The following is a 17,548-nucleotide window of genomic DNA, read 5'->3' as shown; positions in this document are numbered from 1 at the left end:
CACTCTTCCCCTTAAAACCCTCCACTGGCTCCCCTTTTGCCCTCAGGATAAAGTTCAAACTCCTTGACATGGTTTACTAGGTCCTCTGTCACCTGGCCATAGACTCTTGCTACTCTGCTGTTCTCCAGCACTGCTTCACCAACTCTACACAAACTCACACCGACCTCATCTTACCAGATATCCACTCTCTTTCCCACTTCCTAACCCCCGGACCTTTGTATGTGCTGTTCCCTCCACTTGGACCTCAGTGTGCATTAGCGCCCTCTTCTCCAGTTGGACTCCTCCCTCTCTCTTCCTGTCTCCTCTGGGAAGCCATGTCTACTCACACCCTTCTGAAGGAGGTTGCCTCCTTCTCCACTTCCACCTCCCACCCCCAGTACCCACGTGACTACTCCCTATGTATCACATATGCTCATGGGTTTACCTGTGTGAGCTACAAGAGGGCAAAGACAGGGGTCATCTTTTCTCTACTGAACTCCTAGCTTCTGGCATTGTGCCTACAGAGAACAGTTGTTGAACAAAGATATGTACTGTTAAGTAAATCATAGTATGTTAGAATCACCAAGTCACAAAATTTGAGAATCATGGATTTGGTGAAACAAAAACCTGAAATCTCAGAATCGTATAAACAGCAATTTAGAAAGTATTAGAAACACCAACAGAGAATCCCCAAAACAGAATCTCAAGGTTGAAAGAATTCTTGTATAGATAACTTGTCCAAGGACTGTTAGTGGATTAGGAAAGTCTCAGTTATGCTCTTCTATGTATTTAATTTATATTTTTACATATATTTATATAATATTACATTCATGTCTTTCAAATATTAATTTTTGTAATGTATCCTTCTATAATATGTATTAAGCACCAAACTTATTTATTAGCCAATATTTATTAAACACATACTATATACAGATACTAGTGCTGGTGACTGTATTTTATCTATGGCTACATAACAAATCATCATGATTTATTTATTTATTTTTAAATATTTTATTTATTTATTTGAGAGAGAGAGAGTGCATGTGCATGAGTGAGTAGGGGCAGAGGGAGAAGCAGACTCCCTTTTGAGCAGGGATCCCAATGTGGGGCTCTATCCCAGGACCCTAGGATTATGACTTGAGCCAAAGACAGATGCTTAACCAACTGAGCCACCCAGGTACCCCTAAATCATGATGATTTAAAGAAATAAAAAATGTATTATCTCACAGTTTTTGTGTGGTAGGACTTCAGGAGTGGCGAGCTGGAAAGTCTGGCACTCTAAAGTATCTCACACTGTGTGCCAGGGCCATGGTCACCTGAAAGCTTGACTGTGGCTGGAAGGTCCACTGCCAAGATGGCTCATCCACATGGCTGGCCGTTGATAGGAGGCCTCAGCCCCTCTCCACGTGGACTTCACCACAAGGCTGCTTGACGTCCTTACAGCAAGGCTGCTGGCTTCCTCAGAGCAAGTGATCCAGGATGGCAAAACAGAAAATCCCAATGTTTTTTCTAACTTGGGCTTAAAAGTCACACTCCTTCATTTCCACAGTATCCTGGGGATTATACAGGGCAGTTCTAGTCAGTTTGGGAGAGGAGCTCACAATCTGTGAATACCAGGAAGTGGGGTTCATTGGGGGCCATCATGGAGTCATGTTGAATAAGACTGACAAAGTCCCGCTCTTAGAGTTAACAGTCTAGGGGGAAGGGTGGAGGAAGACAATAAATCAATATACAAATAAATAGATACTTTCAGATCATTGTAAGCACAATGAAGGAAATCACCAAGAAAATAAATTAAAATAGGGGTCAGCAAATGACGGTCATTGGCCGAATCTGGCCTGCTGCCTGCTTTTGTAATAAAGTTTCATTGGAACTCAGTCACGCCCATTCACTCATGTATTGTTTATGGCTGCTTTCACTATGCAACAGAAGATTTAGGCAGCTGCACCAGAGACCATGTAGCCTGCAAAGCCTCATATATTTTGCTAAGTTGGTCAGGGAAGGCCTCACCTCTTGAAAAGAGGTGACATTTGAGCAGAGACCTGAAATGGTTAGAAGGAAGCAGCCATGGGAAGAGCTGGGGAAAGAGTGAATGCTCCAGAAAAAAGGGACATCAGGGTAGAGGAGAACAGGTTTGGTGTATTGAAGAACAAGGAGGAGGTCAAGGGGGCTGCAATGGAGTGACTGAGGGACAGAGTTGTAGGAGCTGATTTTGGAGAAGTGGTCAGAGCCATGGCCTATAGTGTCTGGGGGCCCCAGTAAAGGTTTTGAATCTTGCTCTAGGGATGGTGGGAAGCCATTGGAAGGAGAGGTGGGATCTGGCAAGGATGGGAGATATGCCTGGTGTAGTTTGGTCCCATCCTCCGAGCAAGACAAAACTTCTGCTGCCCCTCTAAGCTCAGCTGTCCTAGAACTTGTTGGTATTTTTTCTTTTTTTATGATTTTTTATTTATTTATTCATGAGAGATACACACACACACACACACAAAGAGAGAGAGAGAGAGAGAGAGAGAGAGAGAGAGAGGCAGAGACACAGGCAGAGGAAGAAGCAGACTCCATGCAGGGAGTCCGATGTGGGACTTGATCCCAGGACTCCAGGATCACACCCTGGGCCGAAGGCAGGCTCTAAACTGCTGAGCCACCCAGACGTCCTGAACTTGTTGGTATTAAGGAGACCCAGGTAATGACATTTTGCATTATTTTGCTTTGTGTTCAGGACTCAACAAGCCTTCTTGTTTTAATGTCCTTTCTTTTGACTCACTTTGGGTCCCTTGCTCTCCCATTTCTGCCTGTCTCTTCTGGACCTAGGAAATCTGTGAAGTTGGAAAGAACACTGGATTTTGAGCCCCGGATTCCAGACTCTTTCCTGACACAGTCTAGTGTGCGATCTTGAAAGAGCATGTAACCTCTCTGGGCCTTAGTTTTCTCATCTGTAAAATGAGGTGAGACTGCAGTCTGCTTAGCGCAAGACCAGGTGATTAGGCATGTGTGCCACAGTTGTAGGGAAAGCCGGAAGGTTGGGGTCCTGGGCTTGGCCACACTGGGGTTGCTGACTTGGGTGATGGGTCACAGGGGTGGTTGGTCCGCAGGGTGGAAGGCTCCCTGCAAACTATCTCCTGCTTGAATGTTGAACATCAGGGCAGCTTGCTGCCTCCCAGAGACCCCGTGGGATGGTAGGCTGGAGTTGTTTGGCTGGGGGCAAGGCCTTTGAGGGAGAAGGGGAAGTCAATGTCCATGTCCAAGACAGCATTGGGTATCAGAAAGAGCACACAATCTGTTGTCAGAGAGAATCCTGGCCACACCACCTGTTTGACCTGTGCCTTGTGTTCTCAGTTTTCTCATCTATGAAATGAGAGTTTTTTCATCTATGAAATGAATATAATCTAGCCTAAGATGCTTTAGTTGTAGGAGGCGCTAGCATTTGGTACCATTAAGAAAGGAAGCACACTGGGATGCCCGGGTGGCTCAGCAGTTGAGCATCCACCTTTGGCCCAGGGTGTGATCCTGGAGTCCCGGGATCAAGTCCCATGTCAGACTCCCTGCATTGAGCCTGCTTCTCCCTCTGCCTGTGTCTCTGCCTCTCTCTCTCTCTGTCTCTCATGAATAAATAAAATCTTTAAAAAAAAAAAAAAAAAAGGAAAGGAAGGAAGCACACTGACAAATTATGGCATAATACTTTCTTGTGATTTAGAATTTTTGTTTTATATTTAGTAGAGAGCTCAGAGACTTAGTGTTTTATTTTTTTAATTTTTATTTATTTATTTATTTATTTATTTATTTATTTATTTATTTATTTATTTATTTATGATAGTCACACACAGAGAGAGAGAGAGGCAGAGACACAGGCAGAGGGAGAAGCAGGCTCCATGCATCGGGAGCCCGATGTGGGATTCGATCCCGGGTCTCCAGGATCGCGCCCTGGGCCAAAGGCAGTTGCCAAACCGCTGCGCCACCCAGGGATCCCTATTTTTTTTTAAATTTTTAAAAAGAATTTATTTATTTATTTATTTATTTATTTATTTATTTATTTGGCAGAGAGAGAGAGAGCACGCGCAAGCAGGGGAATACCAGAGGGAGAAGGAGAAGCAGGCTCCCTGCTGAGCAGGGATGCAGGATGCAGGGCTCAATCCTAGGACTTTGGGATCATGACCTCAGTCAAAGGCAGACACTTAACCAACTGAGCCACCCAGTCACCCCTAGACAGTGTTTTTAAAATCACATGTCACCCTTGTGCATAAATACAAAGGAAAAATATAAGTGACATAAATTAGGGAACTCTGAAAACTTCCTCATAGTCAGCATGCAGCTCATCTAGATAACTCGGAATCTTCCTTGTCCCTGTTTTTCACACAGTGCTGTCCCCCGTACCATGGGAAGCTCGGCTCACACAGCCTTTCTTGAAAGAATGCTCCACTATATGGTCTCCAGGATTTTCTTCCAACTGCTTGCTCCTCTTCTGCAAGTTTGATGCTGGTGCTTTCTTTGCTCTCATCAGAAGTTGTCAACAGGTTTTCAGAAAACAACCAGGACGCGGGTCCTTCCCTCAATGATCCCTAAATCGTTTGGGATGAAATACACAGGGTGTAAAGTTGTCCAGTCCGGCCACCACAAGTCATGACCAGAGCCAACCAGATCATGACTGCCACCTGGTCTCACCAACAGCGATTGCAAGATGCCATTGACTCATGGACACATCCCAACTTCAGAGACAAAATGTGAAGAAAGGTGCTTCAAAGAAATCTATCACAACAGCCACACAACTGGTTTAATAAGGGGTTTAATAAGCCTCCTGTGGTTTAGGTGAGGACAAAACGTGATAAGCGTGTGACAGGCCCTGACCATGGGCGCTGGGCACTGGGCTCAGCAGAGGCTGTTCCTTGGTATTGCTCAACTGTCCCCTGAATCTCCTGGCCTGGGACATCGCCCTCACAGGGCTGCTCAGGTTTATGGCGACAATCACTGTCCCTGCCAGACGTGATCTCAAGCTATAAAGGCTTTTACAGTTTCACTCTCCCCTTGAGATAAGCCTGGGAGCCCTTCCCAAGGCCGGGAGGCAATTTCAGAGCTGCAGGGGGCAGGGCTGGGCATTGCACCAGTCAGGAAATGGAACAAATTTTATGACTCCAACTTCTCTAAAAATACCGTGTTCTCATATCCTCAGTGTGAACCTAGTGGTGAAACCTCCAGCACCTGGGGCATGGTGATATTTATGTGTTCACTCAGTCATTCAACAAACAGGGAATTGACTGCAGGACACCCCAGTGTGGATCTCCTGATTTTGCCACTATTACACTCTGTGTGGCCGCAGGGCAGGTCACTTCCTCTCGGCTGTACCACAAGGACAGCTGATGTAACCTGCCTTGCAGCCTCAGTGACGGGGTTACACCAGACGACAAGTGTGTCCCACAGCGCTTGGCATGGAGTAGGCCTGCAAGGACCATTGCTTGTAACCTCTTCTCTCACCATCAGATTTCCATCACACTAGTTTTTTGTGCCTCTTCTTTCTGGCCTGGATGATGGGTGTGGTCCAGGGTGACGTCCTCGCCTGCTTCCCTGCTGGCTGCACTCCCTCTTTAAATGAGATCCATCGACTACTTGGCTTTTTTTTTCCTTTCATTTTTTATATTAAGGTATAAATTTCCATATTCTAAAACTTAACTCTCTTTAATGCAGGGTTCTGCAACTTTTGACAAGTGTATATGGCCATGTAACCACCACCAGAGTCAAGATACAGCACATTTCTATGACCCAAGCCCCCTCCTCTAGGAAGCTTTTTTCTTTTTTTGAAGATTTTATTTACTTATTCATGAGAGACACAGAGAGGCAGAGACATAAACAGAGGGAGAAGCAGGCTCCCTGTGGGGAGCCCAAAGCTAGACTCTATCTCAGGACCCCAGGATCACGACCTGAGCCAAAGGCAGACCCTTAACTACTGAGCCACACAGGTGTCTCTTCTCTAAGCTCTTTTGTATTAGACACTCCACCCCTGCCCTACCCCTGGCAACCGCAGTACCTGACTCAACAATTTTGTCTTTTCCAGCATATCGTATAGATGGAATCCTCTTGCATGTAGCTTTTGGGGTCCTACATGTCACACTCAGAATAATGCATTTGAGATCCAGTTTGCTCGAATTGGCAGTTTGCTCCTTTTTCTTGCTGAGCAATATTTCTATTTGGCTTTTAAATTCCATCTATGCTTATGACTTGGACTTCTCTCCAGCCCAACTTTGCCTTGAGCTCTAGGCTTATATATCCAATGATTTCTCAGATGTTTCATTGGCATCTCAAACAAAACATCCCCAACGCACTCTTTCAAACTCAGATCTACATCCCCCCAAGTCTATACTGTCCCAGATGTACAGCTCCCCAAATCTATAGTTCCCCAAATCTACAGCTACCTAAATCTATAGTTCTCCAAGTCTATAGGCCCCCAATTCTACAGGTCCCTAAATCTGCAGCCCCCAGGTCTATAGTTTCCCTCAATCTACAGCTCCTCCAAATCTGTAGCCCCAAAACTACAGCCCCTCAAAAATTTTTAAAGATTTTTTTTTATTTATTCATGAGAGACACAGAGAGAGAGAGGCAGGAGAGGCAGAGGGAGAAGCAGGGTCCATGCAGGGAGCCCAACATGGGACTCAATCCCGGGTCTCCAGGATCACACCCTGGGCTGCAGGCGGCGCTAAACCACTGCGCCACCAGGGCTGCAGCCCCTCAAATTTACAGACACCCAAACCTACACCTCTGCAAATCTGCAGCTTCCTCATATCTATAGCTCCCCCAAATCTATAGTCCCTAAATCTACAGATGCCCAGACCTACAGCTCCCTAAATCTACAATCCCCCCAAATCTACAGCTGCTGAAATGTATAGCCCCCAAATCTGTAGCCCCTCTCAAATCTGTAGCTCCTCAAATCTACAGACTCCTCAAATGTTAGACCCCCAAATCTGTAGCCCCCAACTCTACAGCTACTCAAACCGCAGCTCTGCCAGTCTTCCTCATTTCAATAATCGGGACCGCCCGTCCACCAAGCTACTTCTCTTCTTTGCTTCACACATCCCACCCATTAGCAAGCTCTTGGCAGTGCTATTTCCCTGAATCCCAATCTGGCCAACTCAGCCCTTCCACCACCTGTACTCCTCTTCAGTGTCATATAATGCAGTATACCAGATTTAGTGGCTTGAAACAACACTCACTATCTCAGTATCCAGCCAAAAGTCCAGGCATGGCAGGACGGGGTTCTCTGCCTGAGGTCTTACGAGATTGTATTCCTACATGAAGGGTTTGGGGAAGGATCCACTTCTAGGCTCCTTCACGTTGTTGCCTGAATTCGGTTCCTCATGGCTATAGGATTGAGGTCACCATATCCCAGCTGGCTGTAAGCTGGGCATCGCTCTCAATTTCTAGAGTCTGTGTGCATTCCTTGCCATGGCGGGGACCCCCTCCATGGAGAATCTCCCCTACCTCAAATCCCTCTCACAATCCTCATTTCATTTGCCAGAAAGACAGCAGCTGCTTTTAAGGCCTCAGCTGTTTAGGGCAGACCCACCAGGGATAATCTACTGGTCACAAAATCTAGTTTGGGACCTTCATTACATCTGTAGACTCTCTGCATAGAAGAACCTGGATTAGTTCCTGATTGAATAATTGAGAAACAGTGTATATAGACCAGGGGGCAGGAGTCTTGGGATCCCCTTAGAATGCTGCCCACCACCCCGTGCTTGTCCAAGCTGCCATTCTCACTCCCCTGGACCACTGCACAGACCACCTCTGGGCCTTGCTGCTTCCACTCTTGCTCCATATTGTCTGTTCTCTATACAGTAGAGAGTGACCTTTTAGGAACACAGTCAGATTGCATCACCTCCCTGTTTAAAAAATTTTGAGCTTCCCTTTGTACCTAAAATAAAATCCAAGATCTTTCTCATGGCTTAGAAGGCCCCACCTGGTCCTGCTCTTCCCACCTCTCAGACTTCATCTCCTAATTCTCTCCAGCTGCATTGACCCTTTTGCTCATCCTCCAGTGTGCTCAGCTGCTTCCCACCTGGGCTTTCACACCTGCAGTCCCTGCACCTGGCAGGCCTTCCCTGCCCATCCCCAGCTCTGTGTGATTGGCCCCTTCTCACCCTCCAGACCTCAGTCCAGAATCCCCTCCCAGCCTGATACGATCCCATCCCCAGTCCTGTCAAATTGTCCTGTTTTGAGATCTTTATTTTATATGCACACTTTCATATTACCTTGCTTCACTTTTAAAGAACTGGGCTGTTTCACTGACGGTCTGACACTCGACTGTCCGAAATCAGCTTCATGTATCTATTCACTGGAACTCTGTCTGTTCCCCGCAGAAAGCTAACTTCATGGAGTCGGGGGCTCCATCTTGCTCACGGGTGCACAGCACATGGTAGGCACCCACTAAGTACGTGTTGAGTGAGTGAATGAAAGGACATGAGTGTTTTCTGGATTGGCTCCCTCCCCTCCATCTCTGCTCTCCATCACCCTCTGTCCTCTGGTCCCTCCCACCTTCACTGATCTCCCTGCCTATACTTGCATCTCTTCCAATCTGTCCTCCATGAAGCTGCCAGAATGATCCTTTAAAAATACAGATCTGGGATGCCTGGGTGGCTCAGTGGTTGAGCATCTGCCTTCAGCTCAGGTCATGATCCTATGGTCCCTGGATGGAGTCCCACATTGGGCTCCCCTCGGGGAGCCGGCTTCTCCCTCTGCCTAAGTCTCTGCCTCTCCCTGTATGTCTTTCAGGAATAAATAAATAAATATTTTTTAAAAATTTAAAAGATAAAAATACAGATCTTGGAGTGCCTGTATGGCTCAGGGGATTAGGTGTCCGACTCTTGATTTCAGCTCAGGTCATGATCTCAGGATTGTGGGATTGAACACCGCATCAGGCTCTGCACTCAGCTGGAGTTTGCTGGTCTTTCTCCCTCTGCTCACTCCACACCTCCCTCCCCTCACTCTCTCAAATATATAAATAAATAAAATCTTCTTTAAAAAAAAAACAAAAAAACAGATCTGGCCAAAGCCTTCTTCTGATTGCCAATCTCCAGTGGTTTCCTGTTTCCCCAGAAGAAATTCTGTTTGCCAGTGGGTGAGCAACCATAGTGCACATGCACATCGCTGTGTGGGATGAGGACTTCAGTGGCCTGCTGAGTGATTTTAGGGATACGTAGGGACAACGTTAGGGGGTGTGTACGATGCCTGTGGTGGGTAAAGTGGTCCCTGCCCTTCCTCCCACCTACAGGCTGCACTTCCTGCTGCCAGCTAAGCTCTGGCTCCTAACCTTGAATGTGCTTCTGTCTTTTCTCTGCCTTCCAGCCCCGAATCCTTCTCCTGCAAGAGCATCCAACCCCTTTCGCCACCACAGCAGTCACTCCCGCAAACTACCATCTCACTGCCCATCAGTCTCACTCCTTTGGCTCTTAGTATTCAATTGCTTGTTTTTTCCCCTCTACAAAGGAAAATTTTAAGTTCCAAGACCTAGGCACCTTGTGGTATTGCTTCATCATAACCCCCAGGATGCTTTGGCGCGAGGCTTTGCCCATTGACTATTCTGTGTCCACCATGCAGTGACAGAGTCATCGACGTCCTCCCGATTCCGTCAAGGTGGCCCCTGGTGTCAGACAACTGGCAGTTTGAATCAAAGCTATCGCATCAGTTATCGCAAAGGGCAAGTCCTTTCCTCATTTCTAAAATAGAACGACAAGATGCCCAATTCAGGGGGTTATTGTGAGGATTAAGTCCTGTCCAGCAAAGTCTGGTGAAGAGGAAGGAGTCAAGTGTTGTCCTTGGAATCGGGATTTGGTTTTTAGTTCCACCATCATCAATCCCAGGATCCTGGGATTCTGGTCTCTTAGGTCACATCTTGGAATTTACATATGACACTCTGATTTGAGAAATGTAGATCAAAGATGATCTGGGTTCTATGAAAGAGGAAGTGGGGCATCCCCATCAATTTGGGGTGATGGGTCATTCACACTTCATGGTTTCCCTATGGATCCTCACGCAGCCTATCACCTTCCACTTCTCATCCTCACTCTGAGCAGTGGGGTGCTATTTGGAACAATGGGATAAAAAGCTTTGAGCATCATGGCTTTGGAAGCAACCTCTGCAAGTGGGGGTGGGCAGTTCCAATTCTCAGTGAGGCCACATGGGTTGGTAGAAGCCATATGGATTCCAGTTCTGGCTCAACTGCTCCCTAGCTATGCACCTTAGGACAAGTTCCTTCACCTCCCTGAATCTTGGTTTCATCAACTCTAAATCGAGAATGATGGGATTTGCTGTTTGTCACCCAAGCTGATGTTGTTTTGCAACTGAAATGGAAATCAAACTGGAAGCTCTGGCCGCCCACACTGAGATTTGAGATTAACTGGGGCAAAGGGCTGATGAGGTGGAGAAGCCAAGGCCAGAGGGATTTATGGCAGCCCAGGGTTTATGGTTTTGATATGGATTTATTAAGCACCGTCTGGGGCTGCAGTAGCCTCCTCTGGCCTCTAACCCCCTTGTCCATGCTGGCTGCCACATGGACAAGGCTTCTGTTGCAACATTATGGAAAACATTTCCTGGAGCTCAGGAGGTGAGGGAGGAGATGAGGGAAGGCAGGAGCGGGCCCCAGGGATCTGCCTGCAGCTAATGGGTGCTCTTGAGGCTGGAGAACTTGATTAGCTTCTCATCAGAAATGGTCTGGAGAGTTCACACTGAGCCCCTGGTGGTGGGCACCTCATACCCAACAGCCTTAAACAGTTACTGTGGACTCATTCAATTTAATCCTAACAACACTCCCGGAGGGAGTTATCATTCCCAGTTTACAGATGAGGCTCAGAGGAGTGAGGGACCTGATCAAGGTCACACTGATCTGCGACTCCCAGACCAGAACTGCTGTCCCCTCCCTTGGGGCAGCTGAAAGGGTTGCCCTGCTCCACCTTCATCCTTGAGTGCCCCCACTCTGGCATCCAGAGTCCAGCCACCCAGCAGGCCCTACCCCCCATCACTGAATGCCGCGGTGTGCTTTCCCCAGGGGAAATGCCTTGATTTGTAGCTCTCACCTGTTCTTGTGGTGGAAACGCTCCCACCGCCACCATCAGTGTCACATTGCCACACACGAGGCTAAGAAGGGAACCTAACAATTGGCTCTCCAGTATAGCCCTGAGTGAATACGAGGTTGTGGTGTATGGTGGCCATGGCATGAGCCCATCTATCTAGTTTTTCAGGGGAAAGGACCAAGGTGGCTATAGACCTGGCTAGAAATTCTTGAGTGCGTTCTTGCCTCTGTTCATTTTTATAACACTTGCCTTTATGGGGTGCCTGGGTGGCTCAGTCAGTTAAACAACTGCCTTCAGCTCAGGTCATGGTCCCAGAGTCCTGGGATTGAGCCCTGCAACCTCAGGCTCCCAACTCATTGGGAAGCCTTCTTCTCCCTCTCCTCCCTGCTTGTGCTCTCCCTGCTATTTCTGTCTCTCTCTTTCAAATAAATAAAATTAAAAAAAAAATTAAAAGACAACACTTGCCTTTATGAAATTTCCCCATGCCTACGCATCCCGTATTGCTGGCAGTTGGTCCAGGTCCCTGGAAATGATCCAGGATAGGGCTCCATCTTGGACCTCTTGCCAGTCTCCCAGATCTTTCCAACACTCTCCCACCACATCCCTCTGCTCTTCAAGAGGGAGGATTGACTTTCACTCTCTCTACATAGTGAGCCCTTGGAATCAGGGATCAGAGTTAGAGTCCCGCTTCTACCTCTACTCTGAGCCTGTTTTCTTGACTATAAAGGCGGGCAGGAGGCAAGGAAAATAATGTCTAACCTGCTTACCTCTTGATGTGAGATTAAAAAGTAATAATTTTGCACACTGTCAAGGACCAGCTGACTATTCTCATTCTTACTTCTAACACCTGACAAGGAAGAAAGGACACCCATCCAAGGACTTAGAAAACATATGTGCCATTTATTTTGCTTTATAAACTTTTGTTAAAACACACAAGAGTAAGAAATATTTTTTTGTTTTTTGTTTTTTGTTGTTTTTTTGTTTTGTTTTGCTTCCTTGCCCCATTGGGTGGCAGTGACGGGCTCAGGGGTTAGCACAGGAGCCGGTGCATTCACACCTGCAGGAAGCAGCCTGCTTCCGGAATTGCTTGGTATAAATTTCACAATTCATCCCAATCAGGGAAAATCACAGAACAATTTGGCAAAAGTAATTGGCTTGGTCATCACAAAAAAACCAGGAGCATCTGTTTCCTAGCCTTCTCCATCCATGCTGCAGGGAGTTATATGGATTCTGGAAGCTCCTGAGAGCTGCCCAGAGAAGAGGCTGTCTTGGGGAAGAACTGTAGGGTCCATGCTCACCCTCCCAATCCTTCTTTAGTTCTCCAGATTTTATATTTTAGGACCAGAACTCATGTGCTGTAAGAGAAAGAGAGAAAGAGAGGGAGGGAGGGAGGGAGAGAGAGAGAGAGAGAGAGAGAGAGAGACTTTCCAATGCCATGTCCTCAGAATTAGAAAACTAAATTGCTCTTTGTTTTGTGCTTTGTACATTACAATAAAATTATTAAAATCGAATGGATTTCTCCTCCTGGATGGGTTAATTTGGGGTTGAGGACTGAGCCCCTGACCCAGAAGTCTGCTACCGTTAAAAGCCACCCCTACCCTACTCCAACCTCCAGAAAATTCTTATTCAACTTCACTCTCACAACAGAGGGCTGAGCAACACTGGAGGCTGGAGGAGCAAAGAGTGGAAATGACCAAAATGACAGAATGATTCCAGCTTCCTCACCTCGCCCCAGGTGAGTCTGGTCTCCCTGACTGGGATTTCTGGGGACTTGGAGTGAGGGATGACTGGGGAAGGCTTGGGAGCTCTGAGCAGGAAAGTCTCTCCTGGGCCTGGGGACTTGGTGAAGCAGCATGGCCAGGCTGCTCCTGGGACCACTGGACATGGAGAGGTCTCTCTTGGACATATTGCCCTCAAACTGCCTTATGTGCCTCTTTCACAAAAAGGAGCGATCACTAATAGTGGAATTTGGGGGTACTGGGTCTTGCCCCTGTCCACTCAGAAGGGTCAGCCTGGGGTGTCTAACTGTTCACTCTCCTCCCTCAGCACAGCTTTGGCCCCAGGACACATCTCTTTCATTCCCACTGGTTAGTGGCATTTTCCAGAATTTTCCCAAAGCCACCAAAATTCTGCATGGATGATGTACTAGCTGTTACATCGTGGGGCTTAGTATTTCCAGAGCAGTGCTCAAACCCAGGTCTCATCTCTCCCTGGCCCACCAGAACTATCCCACTTCTGGACTGCCAGCACACATCACCCAAGAATGAGACTCCTGCTACCCCTCCCCCAAGCTTGGGGAGTGAGGAGAGAAAAGGGGTCCAGCAGTTATGAATTCTCCTACTCTTCAGCAGACAGGATGCTGGACCCTACCTGGACGTTAGTATAACTCCAAGCCAATTTTAGTCCAAGATGTTGGCAGGGCCCTGGGAAGAATAAGACTTTGGCTTCTGAGGCTGGTGACGGGGGCAGGAAGTCCCTCAACCGATCACAGGGAAGACAGAGGGGCCCTTTTCAGCCCCCGAGGTTAAGAGCTCCTGTTCTGACCCAGGCACCCCAGGATCAAATCCTGACTCAGCCCCTTATCAGCTGTGCTAGTTGCAGGAAAATCGTGTAACCACTTAGATTTCAATTTCTTCTTCCTCAACAGTCTCTGGGTAATAGGACAAAGGAGATGTTGCATGTCAAGTGCCTTAACACAACGCCAGAAAAGAGGCAGAGTTTGAGATCGGCCCTGGGGTGGGGGTAGAGGACAGATGTGGGGGTTCCTCCTCCCTAACCTCCTTCTGAGCTGAGCATGCACCCATCCATTCTCATCTCCAGGTCTCCTCACTCTCACCTGGATCACATCCTCAGCCCCCATCTGTCCTCCCCAATCCCCCCACCCCCACCCCCTGCATGTCCTCCCAGCTGCTCTCGGCCTAGGAGCCCAAACCTCAGTGCCTCAGTCTGGCATTCAAGACCTCTGTGCTGTTCCAGCCAGCCTGGTCTTTCCATCGCCTCCCTCTCAGGCCCTTCTTCCAACCTGAGGTCTTGCCAGACTGTTTGCCCTTTGTTGGAAAGTCCTTTGTCACCTGCTCTACCAGCTGGAATCCGGCCCTTTCTGAAAGGCCTAGTGCAGACTCTGCCCCTTTCCCAGTGGTTTCTCTGACCACCTCAGCCCCTCCAAGTTCAGCTGTCCACCTGGGATTGTCCTCCTGCTGATAGCCTATGGGGAGCATCACCCCTGAAGACCCCGCCCAATTCCCTAAGAAGGGAGGAGCCACGCATCAGAGGTGGAATGGTGTCTTCCTTCTCAACAATCTCCCACATGGTGCCTCATCCAGCTAGTGCTGTAAGAATGCTTCTGGAATGACTGGGGGATTGTTTGCAAGTCTTCGGCAGCCTCTGGAGAGGTGGCTATGGAGAAATTAGGATGGCTGAGAGGAAGGTGAGGTGGCAGGTACAGGGAGCATTGGAGGGGGTTGGCAGCAGAACAGGGAAGGGTCCGATGCCCTGGTCTGACCCAGCCTGGAAGGGGTCTGTGTTGGGGACTAGGACAGTACTTGGAAAAAGGAGTACCGGTCTGAAGGGGAAGGTTTAAGTGAGGTCCCCTGTTGTCTCCAGACAGCTGTCCTTCGGGGCTGAAGCAATTGGCAGTAGGTATGATGAAGGGGAAGGCAGTGGCTTCAGTGAGAGAAGTTGTCCAGAAGATTTTCCAGCTGGGGTCTCTGCAAGTCAAAGCCCCATCATCCAGAGCAGGGGGTGGAGGACAGCAATGGGATGCGGCCCACAGCCCGAGTTCTTGGTCTCCTGGCCTTTCCACTGCTGCCCTGAGACTGGCCTTGTTGTCATGGCTTCCTTCACTGTGAACAAGTGACCACTGGGGCTCTTGGAGGGGGCTAGGGCCAGCAGAGCCCCTGACCCCCAGCGGCTTGCTAGATGACTTCCTGCTTGGTGATGGTCGGCTGGGGGATGGCGGAGGGGGGCTTGACGATTGTGGCAATGGCTCCTGGCAGGAGCTTGTAGGGCTCAGACCCTGAGCCACCTGGCGGCGAGGGCTGTGGAGTCTCAGGGGTGGCTGGAGGGACAGAGAGACAGACAGAGACCACTGAGAATTCCAGCACTTTGGGGAGTAAGTTTCTTTCCCCACCTCTGACTTAGTTTCCTCTTCTGTAAAATGAGAGAATTAAACTAGACAATCTCTAAGGTCTCCTACGGCTCAAACCTTCTGAGTCCCAGATCAGGAAATCTAAGTTTGATGAGGTCTAGAAGGCTGTGGCTGGGCCAGGTGTGGTCAGAGACTTCTGCCCAGGTCCTACCAACCCCTACCTCCCCCACCATGTAACATGGAGATCTGGACTGCTTCTCCCTAACCAGGGCCCAATTCTGACTCTCTTCAAGGACAATGGGACATGTGACAACAATATCCTTTCTTGGAGAGAAGGAGCAGCAGCTGATGAGACTCAAGGGTCTGGCCAACTGGCTCCAAAAATATCATTCCTTTGATATTTAGGTAGATGAATAATAGAAACTAATTGGCCTCACAGCATCACGTATTTGAAAGTTAACTTTGACCATGACCCACTTGGCCAACTTTATTCGATGGACAACTTCTCCAAAGAAAAATCTTAATGAAACACAATCTCTTTTTAGTGGATCACCTTATCCCAATGATAATCCTACTTTTTAGAGAACTTTGTCCAATGCCAAACTCACTCTTGTGAGATTTCACTTCAGAGGACTATCTTGACCAGTGGCCATCCTCACCCAGTGAGTAGTCTCACCCAATTGTCTAACGGATAGTCTTACCTAATCTGGCAGTCTTACTTCAAAGAACAATTTTACCTGATAGGCAACATCACCAATTGAAATTCTTATCCCAATGGACATCTTCACCCAATGGATCCCTTATCCCAAGGACAGCTTCATTCAGTAGAGGCTGTTAATTACCTCACTGAATAAATGGCCTCACTGAACAAATAGCCTTATCAAATGGACAATCTCACTCCTCTTTCTTATCCTCCCTGGAATACAGAGACCTGTTATATCCCAGGTCCCATCCTCTAGATCCATCCTTCTCCTGGCTCCTCTCTTGGGCCCCAATCTCATCCTTTGCTGAGTAGAGTTCAAATTGCCCACCTGCCTGCCCCCTGGGTCGGGGCCACTCACACATCTGTCCATTGCTGAGGTGAGAGGGCATCGTGTTGGCAACAATGACATTTGTGCCCATGTGTTCCTGCATCAGATGAGGATGCAGGGGATGATGGGCATGAGGTGCATCACTGGAGGACCCTGTAGATAGAGAAGGAGTCAATCAGGATGGAAAGTCTAAGATAAAGACCACGGGCCTGGGGGCACATCTTCCTCAGGTGTGGCCAATCAATCTGTGCATCCAATATTGACAATGCTTGTTGGCTACCTATTTCTGGGTTAGTAAACTGGGGCTTACCATTCCTATCCATAGGTTTTATGAGGGTATTGAGACAAACCAAAAGAACAAAAGTTTAAAGAAAGAAGGAGTGTGTAAAAGCTGTGAGATCTAAATATTAAAATGAGTAGTGTATCAATTAAATATTAATATAATTGATTTAATCAATGGCTCTCAAAGCTCCTTGGCATGCATGTCCTTCAAGCATTTGGTACCAACTCACCTTTAGCCTTGTCCCCCTCCCCACACCTCTGCTTCAGTTAAACTAACCTATTCATAGCCCCTAAGTGTTCCCTGTCCTTCCCTATCTCTGCTTTTGCTCATATGTTCCTTCCACAAGAGATGCTTTCTCCACACCCCCATGTCCACCAGTCCAAATTCCAGCTCAGAGAGTTCCACCTCTGGGAAATCTTTCCTGATTCTCCAGGAGGAAATAAACCTCTTCTTCCTTGGAATTCCTATTGTAATTTATCCCTAACCTAACTTTTGGGAACATCTACTTTTCTGTCCATGAATATTAAAATTACAGATGTACTTTTCTTCCTTTTGAGGGCCTAGCAAAGTGTCTAGGACTCAGTAACTACTTCAAAAAAGCATCAGAATAATAACACCATATAAAGTATAGTTTGGTAATAGCCATGGTCACTGGTGTGCCATGATGGGATTTTAAGGCTTCCAAGAGGCCTCTAAAGTTTCGATGACAGCTATCAATTATTGAGCATCTAATATGTGCTGGGTACTGTTTTATAGCACTTTTCTGATTTGAAATAATTGAATTCTCTTAACAGTCCTATAAGGTGGGTATTGTTATCATTATTGTCCCATTCTACAGATGAGATTACAGGGCCCAGAGAGATTAATTATTTTATCCAAGTTTATTGGCAACAGAGCACAAGCTCCATACTTTTTTTTTTTTTTTAAAGAGCTTACTTTAAAGTAATCTGCACACCCACTGTGGGGCTTGAACTCACAACCCTGAGATCAAGAGTCACACGCTCTTCCGACTGAGCCAGCCAGGCACTCATGTCCTAATCTTGATCTCAGTGACATTTGATTCATAATTCAGAGTCAAAGTAAAAGTGAAGTGAGTTAGTAGTTCTCAACTGGGGAAGGT

At 47.5% G+C, this 17,548-nt stretch overlaps 1 protein-coding gene across 7 annotated transcripts in view; it reads right to left on the bottom strand.

The window, feature by feature from the left end:
* Nucleotides 1-11,907: 11,907 nt before the first annotated feature.
* Nucleotides 11,908-17,548, bottom strand: part of HNF4A (hepatocyte nuclear factor 4 alpha) — a 60,858-nt gene continuing 55,217 nt past the window's right edge. For 5 of the 7 annotated variants that reach the window (XM_077873269.1, XM_077873270.1, XM_077873271.1 and 2 more), the window contains exons 9-10: nt 16,146-16,298; nt 11,908-15,084 (exon numbers count right to left, since the gene is read on the bottom strand). In XM_077873269.1, the coding sequence (XP_077729395.1) occupies nt 14,942-15,084; nt 16,146-16,298 (296 nt within the window). In that variant the 3' untranslated portion in view covers nt 11,908-14,941. The remainder of the gene's footprint in view (nt 15,085-16,145; nt 16,299-17,548) is intronic. The other 2 variants (XM_077873267.1, XM_077873268.1) reach the window with 1 other exon arrangement.

This window comes from Canis aureus, chromosome 26, assembly GCF_053574225.1.
Source record: "Canis aureus isolate CA01 chromosome 26, VMU_Caureus_v.1.0, whole genome shotgun sequence".
Taxonomy (NCBI): Eukaryota; Metazoa; Chordata; class Mammalia; order Carnivora; family Canidae; genus Canis; species Canis aureus.
Note: the sequence above shows the minus strand (reverse complement) of the source record. Positions and strands in the feature narration are given on the sequence as shown.